The 18664-nt window shown below is 32.6% G+C and overlaps 1 protein-coding gene across 1 annotated transcript; it reads right to left on the bottom strand.

The window, feature by feature from the left end:
• Positions 1-6936: 6936 nt before the first annotated feature.
• LOC100932879 (vomeronasal type-1 receptor 1-like) lies at positions 6937-7996 on the bottom strand. Its single transcript, XM_003766843.4, has one exon. The coding sequence runs from the start codon at positions 7994-7996 to the stop codon at positions 6965-6967; it is 1032 nt and encodes a 343-aa protein (XP_003766891.3). The 3' UTR covers positions 6937-6964.
• Between the last annotated feature and the right edge of the window lie 10668 nt (positions 7997-18664).

Below are 18664 nucleotides of genomic sequence, written 5' to 3'. Positions count from 1 at the left end.
CTGAAGGGATATCCATTAATTGGGAAATGACTAAATAAATTGTAATATGTGATTATGATGAAATATTATTGGTATATAAGGAATATTGAATAGGACGGTCTCAGAAAACCTGGGAAGACTTCATGAACTGATGCAAAGTGAAATATACTTTGAATATAGTAATAGCAATATTGTAAGATGATCAGCTGTGAATGATAATAACTGTTCTCAGCAATCAATGATCCAAAACAACTCTGAAAATTTATGATGAAAAATGCTATCTGTACCCAGAGAAAGAATTGATGGTGTCTCAATGCAGATTGAAACATACTTCTTATTTATTTTTCTTGTGTTTTTTTTAATGATCTTTGTTTTCTTTTACAACATGAGTATTATGGAAATGTTTTTGCATGACTATTGAATTGATTACATTCTCAATGAGAATAGAGGAGAGAAGGAAATTTGAGAGTCTGAAATTCAAAGTTTTGAAAATAAAAATGAAAATTGCTTTTAAATGTAAGTGAGGAAAATAAAAGGATAGGAGTGGGCAGCTTCCAGAAGCTTCAGTTTGCAGAGGATCTCTTTATTAGCACTTAGGAAGAATTGTGTTGCTTTAACATACCAGATCCTACAAGCTGCAGAGGATAGGGATAATCCTAAATTTTAGAGCAGAAAAGAGTGCATGTAGTTATGATTTCTGAAAGGAGCTCTGAAAACAGTGCACAAAACCCCTGAAGTTTGGGACAGTAAACCCTTCACCCTGGAACAATGGAGGATAGAGGAAATGAGTGAACCTTATACTCATTAAAATTGGCTCAAATAGGAAATAACATATACTCTCATATTGGTTTATAAATTGTTGTGTCACAGTTCTCTTCTAATTGTCCTGACTCAGTTTCCTTACATTGGTTCTGCCTCAGTTTCCCTAAATTGTTCTGCCTCAGTTTCTCTAATTGGTCCTGCCTCAGTTTCTTTAATTGTTCTGCCTCAATCTCCTTAGCTGTAACACCCCCCCCCCCCATGGTTCATGAAGACTGATATAACTCAGGGCTATTTGATTTAAGGTTATAAATTGTCAATGTGTAAACTCAGAAAGGGGGGCTCCAGACATTGTGTCTGTAGTCAGACACTTTCTTAACTCCTAGTTTGTTAGAATTTATGGACCCCCCGCCCCCCAAACTGTCAGAGAAAGTTGATGGTTCCTGCCTGGAGATTCCAGCTCACCAGAGTTTGGACTCCACCCCCCTGCCTTTGTTTAGCTACTGTGTATAAATATGTCATTGAGAACTCCTATTGGCTGCTGGATACTGGCTGGATGCTGGCTGGATGCTGACTGGATGATGGATTCTTGGAGACAATAGTCTCATTCATCCCTGGGACCAAACCATGGACCCATTTGGTCTCTCCCTTCCAAATAAAATATTAAAAACTCTCTAATCTCTAGCTTGCCTAGTTTCTTCAGCATTACAAAATCTTATCTTACTCTGCAGAAAAATAGGATGGGAAGGGGATTTGGGAAGAGGGGAGAGTGACAGAGGAGAGGACATAGCAAAGGAGGAAATGATCAGTAGCAAAACACTTTTGAGGAGGGACAGGGTAAAAGGAGAGAAAATAGAATAAAGGGAGGGAAATACAGTTAGCAAGAGTAAATGCAAAAAGAATTTTGAAGTAAGTTTCTCTAATAAGGCCTCCTGTCTCAACCATAAAGGGAACTGAGTTAAATTTGTAAAGAAATGAGAGCCATGCCCCAATGGAAAAGTACCAAAAGATATGATCTATGTCCAAAGGGCAATACAATCATGTATATCCTTTGACCTAATAATACCGTTACTAGGCATGAATCCCAAAAGAGATTTTAAAAAATGAGAAAAAAATCTATATGCACAAAAATATTTATAGCAGCTGTCTTCTCAGGAGAAAAAAAAATTGGAAAGTGAAGGGTTGTGCATCAATTGGGAAATGCCTGGATAAACTGTGGTATATGATATTGATGGAATACTGTTGTTTTGTGGGAAATGATTGGCAGGATGCTATTGGAAAAACCTGAAAATTCTTCCATGAAGTCAAGCAAAGTGAAATGTACTATATACAAAATAAATAGCAATGTTATGTATCTCTCTCTCTCTCACTTTCTCTCTGTGTACGTGTGTGTGTGTGTCTGTCTGTCTGTCTCTATTTTTGAAGGTTTTTTTTGAAGGGGAAGATCGATGTTTTCATTCACTGACTTTTATGGAAATGTTTTGCATAACTTCACATGTACTTTCTTAATGGGAACTAGGGGTAGGAATAAGGAAGAGAATATGAAACTCAAAGTTTTAAAAAGAAATATTAAAAATTGTTTTAATTGTAACTAATAAAAAGTAAAACTCTTAAAAAAAACAAATCTCTGTAAGAATAGGCAAAAAAAAAAGAGTAATTATCCCATTCAAATGAGGTGTGAGAGGAAGAACTTATACAGAGGAATTGGTTATAGGAAGAGAGCTGCTACTTCTGGAAAGATACTCTCATTGGGAATTGAGAATGAGTTAAGTATGTACACATATATGTATACATATACATATATATAACATATATGTATATACAGAAGATATATATCTTCTAAATTCTAAATTTATAAAGATATATACCTATCTAGATCTACCTATCTAGATCTTCTAAATTCAGAAAGAAAAAAAAGAGTCAAGGGGAGAAGGTGGAGGAGAGTATAAGGAAGGAATTTTTGGAGGAAAGGAGGTTAAGTAATAGGAGACCATTGTAGGTAGAAGTAAATTGGAGATGTCAGGAGGGATAGGAATAGGGTGAGGGTTAAAAGCAAAGCAGAGGAGGGAGATAGGCTAGGAATAGAGTGAGAAGAATAGTGAGAAAAATAGGAAAGAAAAAAATAAACAAGCAGTAATTATAGCTTAGAATTGTGAATTGGGTGAATTCACCAATAAAATGGAAATATGTTAAAAATTTGAACTCAACATTCAGGACATTCTTATATAAATGAGAGGTACACACAAGCAGAAAGCAAAGATAAAGAGAAAAATTTGTTATATAAAAAAACAAAGGTAGCATTCATGATTTCAGACAATGGTAGAGCTAAAATAGATTTAATCAAAAGAAAAAAAGGGGGAAATTACACAATATATCAGTCATATAATTAATAGTCTTTTAGACTATTTAAAATAACTAGATGATAAATGATTGGAATAATGCTGTGGCTTAGGAATTATGAGATGGTGGATTTAGGAAAATATAGAACGACTTGGATTTATGAAGGATTATTCATCTTCAGAGAAATGGGATAAGTGGAAATAAGCATTGTCTAGTCTTCCATAAATGCATATATATGCATATGTATGTATATATGTGATGATAGATATTAATATACATATGTGTTTGTATTTGTGTGTATACATGTGTGTATGTATACATGTATGTATATGCATGTGTATTCACATTTAATTGTAGCCTGGGGTGGGAGGAGTAAAGAAGAAAAGTAAATTTAAAAGTACACAGAAGAGAACAATAGGAAACCTACAAGGAAGGCAAGAAAAGATGGATACCTCTGAAAACAATGTATACTATTGATTGGATTGGGTGTTTTAAATAGAAATGTGTTGCATCATATTTTAAATCCTCTCATATTCAGTTGTGCACATGGCATTTTTTTTCCTTTTTTATTTTGCATTTAAGTTTAAAATGAACAAAGAAAAAAATTTTAAAAGCAGAAAATAATTATGGAGTACTTCTTACAGTGTCTAAGGTGCCTTTTGCTTACTCCATGCCCAAGAAAATCAATAACATTACATCTTCTTTGGCACAAGCACTAGCTGGCCTGTCTGTGATTTTAGATGGAAAGAGGCTTCTAACTACCTACTTTATATAGTACAATACAAGTTCAGCTGCCCAATCAATATGAAAAGGTCCAGAGACTCCAACCAGACAGCTATATTGGAGCAGAAATATAGAATAAGCTGAATATAGAAAGTTTCTTAGAACTAAAAAATCTGTTGGATTTTTCTTAGGGGGCATTTTAAGCGACCGTTTCCTTCATTTGATGCCTGGCTATGGAGAATTAACACCTTTTGGAAACCTTTGCATCATAAAAAAAATCTCATTCTTTTTTTTTTTTGGAAATCAGCAGTAGGAATGAGATTTCAAGAACATCATGGAACTAACATCCCTACTGCCCTACAATAAAGATCATTTTCAGCTATTTTGAAGGGAAACTTATTATCACAGAAAAGAACAATCTGAACATCCAGAGATAGCAATGCTATATATACTATAGAGCCCATAGGGAGTTATTGATGTTACTTCATTCTCTCTCTAATTCAAATTTAAAATCCCAATCTTCATCTTTCTTGAGAATGTGCACTCCTTATGTTTCCAGAGAATAAGGCTTCTTTAAAGTTCTTCACCGCCTGCCTCTCTCTCCATCATTATTCACCTGGTGCAATTTTTTGTAATCCCATGAGTCAGCATCTCATTATAGGAACCTTCAGTGGTCAAAGAACTGAATTTATGTAGGCTGTAAAAGAGACTTTGTGAAGTTGATGGATCTGGGTATCCCTCCATTTCCTCTATAGATTCCTAATGGAGTTAGAGGAGATTTTAATAGTTTGTGCACACAAAATATAGAAATACTTTTCAAGTCTAGGGAAATGACTAGGATAACAATCTTGGGAAAACTTGGATAAGACCCTTCAGACTCAGTTTCCCATTCAAGAACTCTTTTCACCCAGTTAATTCTGAGTCTGGCTTTCATACACTTGGTTTCTTATTCTATTCTTCCCTAAAAACAAAAAATCTGAAGATTTATTCCGTTTTATATGTGCTAAGAAATTTTGGCCCCTTGGCCTTAGACATGAAAGACAATTTTTTAATCTAGGATGCAGTTATAGCTAACTCCCTTTCATAGAAAATCACTCTAAACAAAGAAAGTTGAATTCTGATATTTATTTTAATTCAGTGTATGTACTACAAACAGATGTTAATCCCATATTAAATAATAAACTTAAATAAAATTGATCTTTTCTTTGAAGTTGCATAGATTATTCCATATATTCTCCCAGAAAACTGATTGAATTGAAATTCTTTTTTCCAGAAAATTTAGCTGGATTACAATAAATGTTTTATTACAAGACAACAAATTTAATGCGCACTGATAAGTTGTATACAATTTAAAATTAATTCCTTTATTCACCCCATCCTAGAATTGTTTGCTACATTAGAGTATTTTAAATACTTTTAAATAAATATTTTTTATGTATTAGAAGTCATCTTATCAAAAAAAAGATGCTATTACTTATGATTTCATATAAAGGTTAGAATCTTATCAGTCTCTACTGCTAATGAAGTAAATGAATTGAAATTAATTGGAATTCTAAAAGGAAAATTAATAATTTGGGAATTCCAAAGAATTGCAAGAAAAGTAATTGAATTTTTTTTAGAAAATAATAGGAAGAAATGATCGTTTGTAATTTTAAAAGTTTTTATAATTCTGTCTTATGTGGTATTTTAAAATACTTAACTTTTGATTCTTAATTGGTATTTTAATTGCTTCAATATATCACTGTAACAATTTTTTAAATTAAAAAGTTAATTATAATTTAGATAATGAAAATTTAGAAAGTCATTCAGCTTAAATTTACTAAATATGAAATCCTGAACCAGGAGAAGTCATTTTAGAAGTTGGATCATCATGGATTTTTTAAAAGATTCTTTCTTTAGCTTGTTGTTAGCAGTCTTTACATTGAGCACAGAATTTAATTAGAGATTGTTTCAGACAACAGGGGTATTTAAAATTTAAATTCTCTGAAGTTTCAGTAAACTGTGGATTCCTAATTTAATGATTTTCTTATACCTCTATTACTGATAATATTAGAACTGTAAGGTTTGAGCTGATTTTTACTGGTTATTAAAGAAGTAAATTTTAAGAGTATTTGTTAAATTGTATTGATTTCTGTTTGACAATAGACTGTAACAAGAATTTCTAGGAATCTAGAATGGATATGGAACCAGAAAACAACTTTATTGAATTCAGATCTACCCCAAAGATGAAAGCTATTCTACAGTTTCCAAAAGAATTATTACCCAAGGAGCAGTTGGCTACAAGTGACATCTGGAATCCCAGAATAAATGTGATGTTTAAAAGGACATGGATGTTATTGATATATAAGAAGATGATGTTAGTTAATGTTTTTAACATCGAGTTACTTTGGCCTTTTGTTTTTTTTTTTTTTTTTTTAGTTGACTTGAGTCACACAGATTACCCTTCTAAATTTAGTCTATTGTTTTAAGTAATATAGTATAACTCGTGCTATGATAAATCAATCTTATGGTTCTTTTTCAACCTAGTTATTCTGTTAAAACTTGTTTTGAACTTCCACCAGAAAAAAAAAAAAAAAAAAAACTTGTGTTGGTATGCTCTATCATTTATAATGATCATGTTAAAGAAATTGTAGTATTTTATTACTTAAATTGCTTCAATTTAAACTTTAATAAATTTTACTCACAACATAATGCATTCTTTATGTCAGAACTGAGGAGAATCAAATTTCAGAAAACTTGTTATTTCTTTTTCCTCAGATATTGCTTGAAAATCACAGGTAAAACATACATTTTCTCTATTACTTAATATATAGATGCAATTCATAAAGCCTCTTGGAACAGAATGATATTCTCAACAACTCATTCAATCCTTTGACAAACAAAATTATAATGAGAAAACAACAAATATTTCAGGAATGAGGGCTCAAAATTGTTTTAGAGTGAGAAAAGGGATTCACAATAAAGAATATCAGGATAGGCTGAATATAAAATGACTGTAAATCATTTTTTAAACTTTAAAGCTCTATACAAAAGCTAGATATGATGATTACATTTATCATTAATGTTTCTCATAGTTTCTAAGCTCTATGATTTTTTGATGCTTTTGTTTGCAGACCTGCTTTTATCAGCTTTTTAAATTTATCTGTTTATAAAAGTAACATACTCAAGCAAGAGAAAGTCTTGGGATCTTTTGCCAGAGTGACTGGAAGAAATAAAGAATTTGGGAGTCAGAGATGATAAGCACAAATGGGCTGATGGCTGAATAACATGCAGCCAAAAGAATTGAAGTAGGCATCAACCACTGATAATATTTATCAAAGCAGATGTGGTAAAATGACAAAATAGAATTGATTGAGTAGAAAGAGACATAAGTACTCACCAACACCAAGATGGTATAGGTGGCTTTACTCTCAGGGAACTTTCTTGACAAAAGGCTGGATGCATGAATATACTGGACTTGTTGATGATATCTTTGCAGAAAAAATACTAGGTAGCCACTGACCATGATCATAAATCCCACACACAGAAAATCATAAATAGAATACAGAATCATAAATAAAGAGACATTGAATGATTCTGGAGCAAAATCTGAACAGAATCCCATATTCCATATCTTTGTGTTGTTACTATTTTCCATGAAGTTCTGTATATTTGTAAGCATAAAGGTATTTATTGATATGTGTAGAATCCAGCAGAAAAGGCAGATGAGGAAAATGTACTTGGAAACACAAGTCCTGAATTCTAACCATATGGAATCCGTAAAGGAACCAATAGTGATAGTCTGAAAACCACTCAGAAGACAGGTAATGCTGACAGAAAGACTGCGGGCCACTCGATGAAAGAAAACAATAAGTCTACACCCAGTACGATCCACAGTAAGTTTCAGCCCCCAACCAAATATTGTTTGAGGAACTCCCTTGGAAATAAGCACTATGGAATTGGCCAAGGCCAAGTGGAAAAAAATGGAATTTACAGGCTTTCGTTTGCTGCCAGTTAGGAAAGTGAAGGTACAATGGCAAAGAAGGAAGAAGTTTCCCAGTACACCAAATCCTGTTTGTATGAAGAAGCTAAAACCTAGAACTAAGTCAAGAAACATGTCTGTCACTGACCGAAGTGGAATTGTTTTCAGAGTCAGAAAGAATAGGAATTTTAAAAAAAGGATGAAGGAAAGTTTTCTAACATTCCTGGAGACCATTCCTGATTTAGAAATATCATAGTTGTGATGATCAACTTGATTTGTATTTCCTGGATTTTCTTTTGGTAGTGAGCCAGGGCAGATATTTAAACACTAGAAAGTATTAGGTGAATATTAGAAAGTATTAGGTGAAGTAGCAATATTTTGTCAAGGTATTGGGAGACTTTTTTCAGTCATTGAGAGTGATCAATGAAGCTGGAAAATGCAATTCTCAATTTTAATCTAAAAGTCAAGAATGGAAAGAGAGTTAATGCAATCCAATATTGAAATGGGTAAAAATTCAACAAAAACAAATGAAAAATGACAGAGCTGATACATGATTAAAGAAACTAGATCTAATATCTATATGAAGCTTAAGGGGAAAAGAATGTATTAAGTAAACATGGAAGAAAATATAAATTGAAAAATAAAATATAAATATAAATAAAATATAAATTGCCTGGTAGCACAAATGTATGTAGATAGATTTAGAGACAGAAGAATCATATTGCAACTAATAAATCATTGTTCTAAGCAAAATAAAATTGAATCTATATTTTAATTCTGAAAATGTACTATACTAATGCCTAAGTAAAGATGATTTATAAAAGAATATCAGATTATGTCAACAACACAAAGACGATATGTAAAAATATCTCAAATACTAATTTGTAAAATTGAGTAAAAGTTAACATATTAAAATCCATGAAAATAATAAGAAATTTAATGATGAGGATGTTGTTAAATGTTAAACAAACAGAATAAAGAACCAAAAGAAAATATAAGAAAAACCAACAAGACAACAATAGAAATAACACAAGTATAAAATAATAAAACAATTCAGATGAAAGAGGCGATTAAAAAAACATGAAATAAAAAGCTAATTATTTAAAAAAAAACTTTTGTTTAAACAAAAGGAAATGCAAAATGACAACATTTAGAAAGAAGAAAGGGGAGATTAGAACAAAGTTAAAACAAAAAAATCTAAAAATTATTCCATGAAATTTCATCATTTTAATGTACCTGTTTTAGAAATTCAGAATTTCAAAATGTATATAACAAAAACTAGATGGCATAAATTGACTGATCATAGGGCTCTCCTGGATTAATGATGTTCCTGGACTAATTTATGATTAAAAGCAATTACATTCACAAAATTATTAAGCTACTTGATAGAAGAATAAAGCCATATCAAAATTCCTATAAATGTATGAGTATCAAGAAAATAGAGGGAACATGGAAATTGAAAGTCAGTATGTGCTTTACCAAGTCTAACATTGAGCAAGTCACTCATCCTCTCAATATTCCAGCAATTTCGCAGAGTTTCAGAGAAGGTATTGGGATATAAGGTAGATTTCTCCCTGGGAATTCCTTATACCAAAGAAATTGAAGATAGAGATAAATACTATTACTACTATTGCTCCTCTTCTGCTGCTCATACCATTACTACTACTATTACTGCTTTATTATTTTGTTATTTTTTTTGTTGTTGTTGTTTGTGGAGGTATGATTTTTGTTGCTGCTGTTGTTGATGATGTTGCTAATGTTAACAGGGGAAAAATAATTCCAAAAGAAAATGAAAGAGTTTTTGTGAAAGCATTAATTGATTATTTTGAGCCAAATAGGAACACAAAGAGGAAGAAGTAAGGCATATTAAATTACAAAGGCATGTGGGAAATCAGTAGAGAAAGTGTATTTCCTTGAGGAGCCTCTGTAGATAAAGTACTATATTAAGGGTAAAAACAAATTGGGTTTATATCCCTGTTTTGTGACCTACTATAACTGAAAAAAAAATCGAACCAAAAGTTCGAGGCTTAATTTTCCCATTATACTCCAAATAAAAGTCTTTTCATTATTAAAATAAATAGGTTGAAATAAATGATACTGCGACTGCTTTTGGATCCAAATATAATAATGCTATAAAATCTGTAACCAAAGGAAAACAACAGCATATAGAAAGGATTTTCACCATTATTTTCCATGTTTTAAAATTAATTACTCAAAATAAAATGTAATTTTCTTAAAAGCAGACATTATTGTGGTTTTATCTTTTTATCACTTTCAGCTAGACAAATCACTTTTCCATCTCCCATTAAAAGTGACAGATTGAATTCCTCTCTGGAATAGAAAACAAAAGATAATTTTTACAAATGACAAAATTTTTACCAAAAAAATTACAAAGGAAATATATAAATATTGATATAGTTGAACTATCAAGTTAGTAAATAGAATAAGCAAGACAGAATAAAAAGTCAGGGAAAAAGATATTTGGGTATATATTTGTGTATGGTGGTGGGGGAGGTTTCCATGGGTATGGCTGCTCATTCCATTGTCTTGCTTTTTTACATTCCTGGAAAAGAGAACTGATGATTTAAAAATAAATAAATAAGCCAAGGCTGAAGTCAAGAGGACCTGAGTTCAAATCTGCCCTCAGACACTTAACACTTCCTAGTTGTGTGACCCTGGGCAAGTTACTTAACTCCAATTGCTTCAACAAAAAAATTTAAAAAAAATAAACGAAGGTATTTCAGTTTGTGAAAAAAGTAAACACTCTAAGAATTACAAGTTGAAAATTTACCTGGAACAGTAATACATGAGTCAAAAAGAGAATTCCTACAGTCTACATTGTCATAAATTTATAAAGAAGAGGGATGAGGTTCTATTTGTTTGTTTCTCTTTTTCACTGTTTGTCTTTCTCTTTTTCTGTTTCTCTGTATTTGTCTTTCTCTCCACTATCACCCCCAAATTAAGAACACATAAATAATTATATCTTTTGAAATCTTTAAACCATTTATCAGAAGAATTCTCAATAATTCCAGCTTTGCTTTGGGACAACCATGATCTTGGCTAAAGGAAGTCTGTCAAAATTATCAATCTACAATACAAACATATTGCTGAGAAAATATACTGTATGCTAAATAAAAATGAAGAAACAAAAAAGAAATACAGACCTGATCTCTTTCACTCTCCCTAGAGGTTTATGGCAGGAAACAAAATAATTAAGGTTCTAAATTTTCATGACCGGTAGAATAGGAATTTAGAAACAAAACAAAATGAAACAAATAGCAGTGAATAGATATAGTTGTTTCAAATAAGACATCTCTCCAAGTGAAGAATCTAATTCTTTGGCTGGCTATCTTCATTGAAGAAATGTTTCTTCTTTGACAAAGAAGAATTTGTCAAATTCAAATGATTCTACATACTCTTATTGCTAACTTAAGTATGACAGACAAAAGATTAAGATTTTTAATACATAATTCTGATTTATCCATCCAGGCTGGCTATAAAGTGTTTCATCATAAATTTTAATGTATTCCCAGGGCTCGGGTTACTCTTTTATTACTCATGGTCTAGTTTTTCCTCAGAGTTTTTGTCTGAAAAGGTTACCTTACTCTTAGTCTAGTGCATCTTTACTATTGACTGAAGCCACCAGGTTAGGACATCCCTGTAAAGAGAAAAATAAAAAAAAAAATTCATAAGAAAACTTATCTCCCAGTGTCAGAAAGATGTTTTTCTAGTAAATAACCACTGTTCATACACACCCACTCACAACAGGAAGATTTCTATCATTTTGTCGATCACTTTTGATAGAATTTTGTATTAAAATGTTGGAAGTAGCTTCATGCAAATAAAAATATTTTAAAGGAAAAATGATACTTATCCTGAGGATTTTTAGGCTTGAAATGAATCAAAGAAATCTGTCAGGAATAAGAAACTTTATATCATTCACCTCCAATTGTAGCCTCAGAAGAGTTGTGATCCTTTCATTTGAAAAATGTTATATAATTTTAATTTTGATTCCATAAGCAGGGGAAATCTCAGCCATTGGCTTGGTCTCTATACTGGACGTGGATAATTTCAGAAACTAAATGAGAAGGAAACAAGTTTAGTTGAGGTTACCTTGGGTTGCCATCCAACATAAAGAGACTTTCCAATCCAAGAACTTTTTATAAAAAGAAAAACTTGGGGCCCAAATCCAACCCTTTCTGGAAAAGATATACAACCAAAATGGAGTGTTATACAGAGACTAGTCAAATACTAGTGTTTTACAAGTGATGAGAAAGCATGGAGGAGGAAAGAAGCTTAGCCTGACATTTGGCATTTAGAAAGGAAAATAAATATAACTAGGAAGTACTATAATTGTTCAAGGAAAGCAAAGGGAATGTGAACTTTTAGAAGTTCTTCTATCTGTTAACAGAGGCAGTCAGTTCAAGTGATAGCAAAGTAGATAAAGACAACTTTCACTGTTTTTTCTCCTCCTGAGGATTGGGTTTAATTTCTTCTCAGGTCATTTCCCACTTTATAGCAACCAATCAAAAAGAATTACAAATACAATGTAAGAAACATTCTTTCCAGAACCTATGATTTATGGATTTTGAAATTAAAGGGCATACACAGGATGAAAGTACTTGGGATTCAAAATATACATTCAAAATGTGTATAAAGGGCTACAAGGAGCACTGGAAGCAGAAAGATTAATGAGAAACACTGAACTAGCCCACACATGCTGCACTGGGAACTTAGGCTAGGAGGAAGGTCTTCTAAAAAGACAGTGCTAGAGCAAAATCGCCAGAGCCACCTTCAAAATGCCTTCCTTACTATCAGCAGTTACAGAATTTGGAACCCACTTTGTCTCCATTTTTGTGTCCGGGAAGAGAGGTGATGACTGCCTCAAAGTCCTTGACTCAAAAAAAACCTGATGTAGGAAGACACTCACCAGGCTGGTATCTGCTACTGAGATGTAGAACCGGATTCTTCCATTCAGAGGATGGATATGGAAGGCTCAGATAGAAGTTATTTATACACTCAATATTCTTTCTGCCTCCAGAGATGTGATTTTCTTGTCAGCAGCAAGACAAGGAATATTAACTTCTAGGGATCTCAAAGGTGTTTTGCCCCAGGTACAAATCGTTATCAGTTATTTTTGATGATAAATGATAATACACCCATCAACAATTACTCATCACTTGTGAGTATGGAATAATGTTTTAACTGCATCTGGGAGTAACTTAAGAGAAATTTTTGCAGTTGTGCAAGGAGAGTTCAACAAGATACCTGAGGGATAGATTTGAAAGGCACTCTGAAGCCTAGGTGAATGCACCTTCCGGATTTTCCTTGGACTGACCTGGAAATTTAAGCCTTTCTTGAACTTTCTCTGCAAAAAACCTTCCCTCCCATTCATTTCAGCCACTGTCCTGCCATTTTAGTTACTAGCTATGATTTCATACATAGGGCCAACATAATTAAAGATGCTGAATAATCACTGGCCCACAGAAATTATCATTCTAACTTCTATGTTTTCAAGACTTCCGCCACCCATTGACACACAAAAAAACCCACCATCAACTAAGGAAAAGCTTGGATCCTAAATAAGAAGAGGCGACAGGGAATTCACTGCAACAATAGCACTCATTTTTCGCCTTGGAGAAATCTACAATGGAAATATTCTTAAAGTAAGAAGCAAAATATACTCTGAAATCTTATATTTGAATTCCACCTTGGGAACTTAATAGCTTCATGTGTCTGACCAAACCAACTAACTTGAGTCTCATTTTTCTCCTTTATAAAACTAAATAATGACAGTTGTTTGAGGTACTTCATAATGAAAACATAGTAGAAGAGTGGAAAACACAGATTTTCAAGCGAGAGTTCCTTATTCTCTTTGCTTTGCATTGCTTTGAAGTGTTTCAAATCCTTACTTTGGGATAACAGAATGCTTACCCTCTGTAGGACTTTTAGTTCTTCAACATTAAACATAACTTTCCAGTCTTTTTTAACCTCCTTTCTAGCAGACTGGCAAAGGGGACATACTCTCCTCCCTCCTGCTTCCTGATCCCTTTTATATTTTGGCTTCCTCCATTGGAATGTAAGTTTCTTACATTGTAAGGAATATAATGGCAGAAATCATTTCAGAATATTTGTGTAAGAACCTAAGACAACATATTGGCCTGGTCACAGAGTCTTTGTAAGATACATTTCCACTTTGGGAATAAAGGAAGCTAACACCAGATCAAATAATATATTTGCAAAGCATTTAATACAGTGCTTGACACCTAGTAAATACTATATAAATTATTATTATTGTAGTTATTCATGATATTGTTAGATAAGCTCTCAGATTGGAAGGCTGAGGTCTTTCATTTTCTGTATAATAAAGTATAATTTTTAATAACTCTCCAGAGAGATAAAAAGAAGAAAAAGAAGAGGTGGAAGCCATTTCATGCTAACACAGTTAACTATGACAGCCAGTATCTGAGACATCTGCAGTTCTCATCTGTAGGATCATGAGTTAAGACCTCTTGATGGAGAAGTCAAGATGTGTATGACTCTAGAAGAAGCCTGGAGAGAAAAAAAAAAGAGAGAGAAATGAGCATTAACCCTAACCCTAAATTTGCGCTGGTTATTTTGGTTTTTTATTTCCTTTTCTCTTAATCAAGATAATATATATATTTTATAAATATTCATCTATTTCAATTAGATTTTCATATTTATTAACATAAATTTGGAGAAAAGAGCTACTAATAATATTTGTAAGATTTTTATGCCCTAATACATGGTCATTTTTCATATTTGTTGTAATGGGCTGAAACTGAGTTGATGCCCTGAGGTCTGAGTACTTAAGGCTAATTACCAATTGGTCAATACTCTATTAGCATATGCTTGGAGAAAGAATGGCCCTGCCCATTACTCTGTGCAGGTTTGATCTGTTTGGCTTATAGAGAGATTGAGGCAGGATTTAGAGGATAGGGTAGGAGGAGCAAGGTAGCTCAGAGTGGAAGAAGAAAGAGGAGATTCTTATCTCCATGAGCTCTCCTCTCCCTTTGATAAAGAATAAAAATTAAGGACTTTTGCTTATCCTGACTGGCTGATTTTAAAGTATCCAGGGTGCTAATGTGGTCATCACAGGTGATGTCATGTATCTCAGAGAAAAAGATACATTCTTTTCTATACTGCCTTAATTTTTTCCTTAATTTCTTTCTTGTTTATTTAATGGTTAGATTTATCTCCTTCTGCTGAGGTCTCTACACATAGATAGATAGGTGATAGATAGATAGATAGATAGATAGATAGATGATAGATAGATAGATAGATTAAATAGATAAGAGTTTTACTATTTTTTCCTATAAATTATTTAGCTTGTCTTTTAAAATTTAGGAGCCTGTATGATTTTCACCATATGTTGCAAATTGGTATTCTACTTCATTGTCTATATCTTTTAATTCCTTTTCTCTTTTATTAGATCTATTTTTGTTTTTCTTTGTTTGAGATCATGATTGGTACCTTGATTTCTTACTTCAGCTAAAGTATAACAAATTTTGTTTAGCCATTCTCTTATACATTACACAAATATGCTTATGGTAGGATATTAAAGGGAAGCTATAAGGAATAAAGTCAGTTCAAGATAGAAGCTCGAACTTGCCTGGCCCTATTCATATTTATTTTACTCATCATTCTGTCCAGAACTCGCACCAATTACTTGCAATTGGTGCACAAACAGTGACAGAGATAAAAGCACTTTGTGAACAAGGAGATGGAAGAAGGGAAGCAATATTTGACCAAAGACTCTGGAACGTAAAAAAGAGTAAGAGAATTATCACCAGGATTATGGGGGAAAGAATTTTTTAAAGTAGGAAGCTTCTGTGTTGCTGGTAAAAGTTTTTTTTTAAATGGGTCAAATTCAATTTAAAGACAAAAGCCAATACATACAAGTCCTGGAAAAGGTAGTTAGAGAAATAGGATGCTAAATAACTGAAAGACATATTGAGGATTTTTTAAAATATGTGGAACATCATTGTCCTGGGTTCTTAGGAGAAAAAAAACCTAGATTCAGAAAGATGGGAAATAACAAGAAAACAGATGGGGATTCACCTGGGATTTTTCATTACTTTCTTGGGGATTCCCTGACCCAAACCCCAACATAGGTACCACACCAGAACTTCTAGTCCCTCTCATGTTTGGTTCTGGATTTGGGACTTTACTTTAAAAGAGAAAAAATCCCCCAAAGAGACCCCAGTGTAATAAAACAGAACCTTTCTTTCTTTTTTCTTTTTTGTGAAGTACCAAAATATAAAGGGAATACTCCCAGGACTAATCTGTTATGTCATGCTTAAATCTGTATGTAAAGCTGGAAATAGGAGATTTCTGTGTGTGTGTGTGTGTGTGTGTGTGTGTGTGCTTGTCTGCTTTGACTCTATGTTCTGTGTTAAAAATTAAAAAAAAAAAAAACTTTTGAGAGCTAAGAATTCAGCCTCTGTTGCTGGGTTGAAAAAAAATATATACTGAACTGGTAGAATTCATTCAAAATAGTAATTTTTTCAGAGTGGCTCAAGGAAAAAGCATTAGAACTTTTAGGAAAAAGGAAAAGAAGTACATTACCATTTTAAATATTCCTGCAAGTAAGGAACCTCTAAGTTTGTTATCAGAACTCAGGCTTGTAGAAACATTCCAGGAAGAATTTCACGGTAAAAACCTATATGAAGCAAAAATGGGCACTGAATTTCTTTCCTGGCTTACAAATAGAAGAGGTTTGGGTGAATCAGGAAAACAATTAAAAAGTAATTTTGCTTGAATGCTTGAATTAGGGAATCTCACAAACTAAAATATTGGTTCATTTTAAAATAATTTAAATTGGTATGGATGTTAAAATTGGAAACAATTAGTTTTGATAGATTCTGTTCTACCTGAGGTAATAAGTAATGAGTTCTTCCTGATATGATAGAACCTAGATTTATTTTGTCATCTACTACCCTGAATGTTAATAAAATATAAACTGAAAAACAAGAGTGGAAAATTGTTATGAGCCAGAACTTGAAACAAGGTGATAACTCAAGGGGAATGTTAGAATCCTAGTGTTAACTCAATGGAATTGATACAATGCTTATTGTTTAAAAATCTGTTGTTATTATCAATCTTGCTTAAATGTAATTTAGTAGACTGAACATTTCCACCTTTGCTTATGAGAATAATTGGTAATTACTGTGTATATGGAACAAGAGGCATAGGCATGGTAGCATTACCAAAACAAAGTTCTAAAATACTGAGATGGGAAGATCCTGAAGGGAACAATGACTATTTTCAATCTTAAGTTTTAGAAAAAATCATTCTTATAAATATATGGAGCAGAGACTTTCTTGAACAGATGAAATTATGTACATTTAGCCCTTCCAGTCATGTATTACATACTTTTTAAAGGTCATTATGAACAGTTTTTGTCATTTTCATGTTTCAATTAGAGGCCACCATAGCTTCTCCTTGCCATACAGTGGATTCTATCCAGTGACTGTCAGACACTCTGGATTGGGGAAAACAGGGACCTCTATCAAAGGAGAAGCTAAATGCTCTATAGCAACTAGTCTCTGAGAAGTTCAAATTAGGACATGATCTTCATGCAATAAATGATACTATGGTCACTATCAGTCCCCTTCATTTGAATTTCCTTCCCTTATCATGGTGCCCCTGATAATTATTGATCTGAAAGACTGTTAATTTACTATTCATCTTCAAAAAAATAAGCCTAGATTTGTCTTCATCATCTCTAGTATAAATCTACAGGCACCTGCTCAAAGATTTCAGTGGAAACAGTTACCTCTAGGTATGAAAAACAGTGCTACAATGTGCTAAAATTTTGTTAGTCATATGATTTCATCAGTTAGACTGAAATATCCAGAGTCTAAAATAATTCACTATATGGATGATATTTTATATAGTAGCAAAGACATAAACAATTTCTATTTCTTACTATGTGACTTAGAACAAACCCTACATTCAATTACGTTTGGTAATTGTTCCTGATAAAATTTAGAGACAACATCCTTTTTCATATCTTGGCTATCTTGTGGACTCTCAAATAATTTGACCCAGGAAACTTGAGATAAGATTCATTATAAACTCTTAATGATTTTCAAAGATTGTGAGATGATATTAATTGATTTCAATCCATGCTATAGATGTCTACACATCAACTTTCCCATTTATTCTTCACTTTACAAGGAGATACTTTATTGACCTCTACTGGAACTCCATTTTCAGAGGCAAAACATGAACTACATCTTGTAGAGAAAAATTTATCTGAGGCCCAATTAATAAGAATATTTCCTAATGAAAAGGTATAAGGGGCAATATTTGGTATCCCTATGTCCCCTACTGTAGCCCTATATCAATCACAGGGAATACTTGAATAGATTCATCTCCCTCACCAATTTCCTGTCACTTTTATGCTATATACTATAATGGTAGCATATTTAATGAATAAATTAAACAAACAATATCTCCAAATTATCACTTTTTTTTGTTAATCATACATCAACCATACACAAAAACTCAAGTAACATCATTAATATTTCAGAATGAAGAGTGGCGAGTTTTCATTTCTACTTAAAGTGGTAAAATAGATAATCATAAACCCCCTATAAAATTACTCACCTTTTGTGAAAGATATCTATGAATATTGCTAAAGATGATATGGAATTATCCTATTGATTCTACACTTACTGTATTTACTGATGACTCTAATTCAGGGAAAGTGAGATATTATATAGATAAGAAATATAATAAGGTCATACAAAATTATTTCATTTCAGCACAAAAGGCTAAAAGTTTAGCCATCATTCTCTTCCTTAAAGATGTTACAGAACCCCTCAACATTCTTTCAGATAAGCATATATATCCCAGAGAGATCTTAAAGGAGGG

Source organism: Sarcophilus harrisii, chromosome 3 (genome assembly GCF_902635505.1).
Source record: "Sarcophilus harrisii chromosome 3, mSarHar1.11, whole genome shotgun sequence".
NCBI classification, from domain to species: Eukaryota; Metazoa; Chordata; class Mammalia; order Dasyuromorphia; family Dasyuridae; genus Sarcophilus; species Sarcophilus harrisii.
Note: the sequence above shows the minus strand (reverse complement) of the source record. Positions and strands in the feature narration are given on the sequence as shown.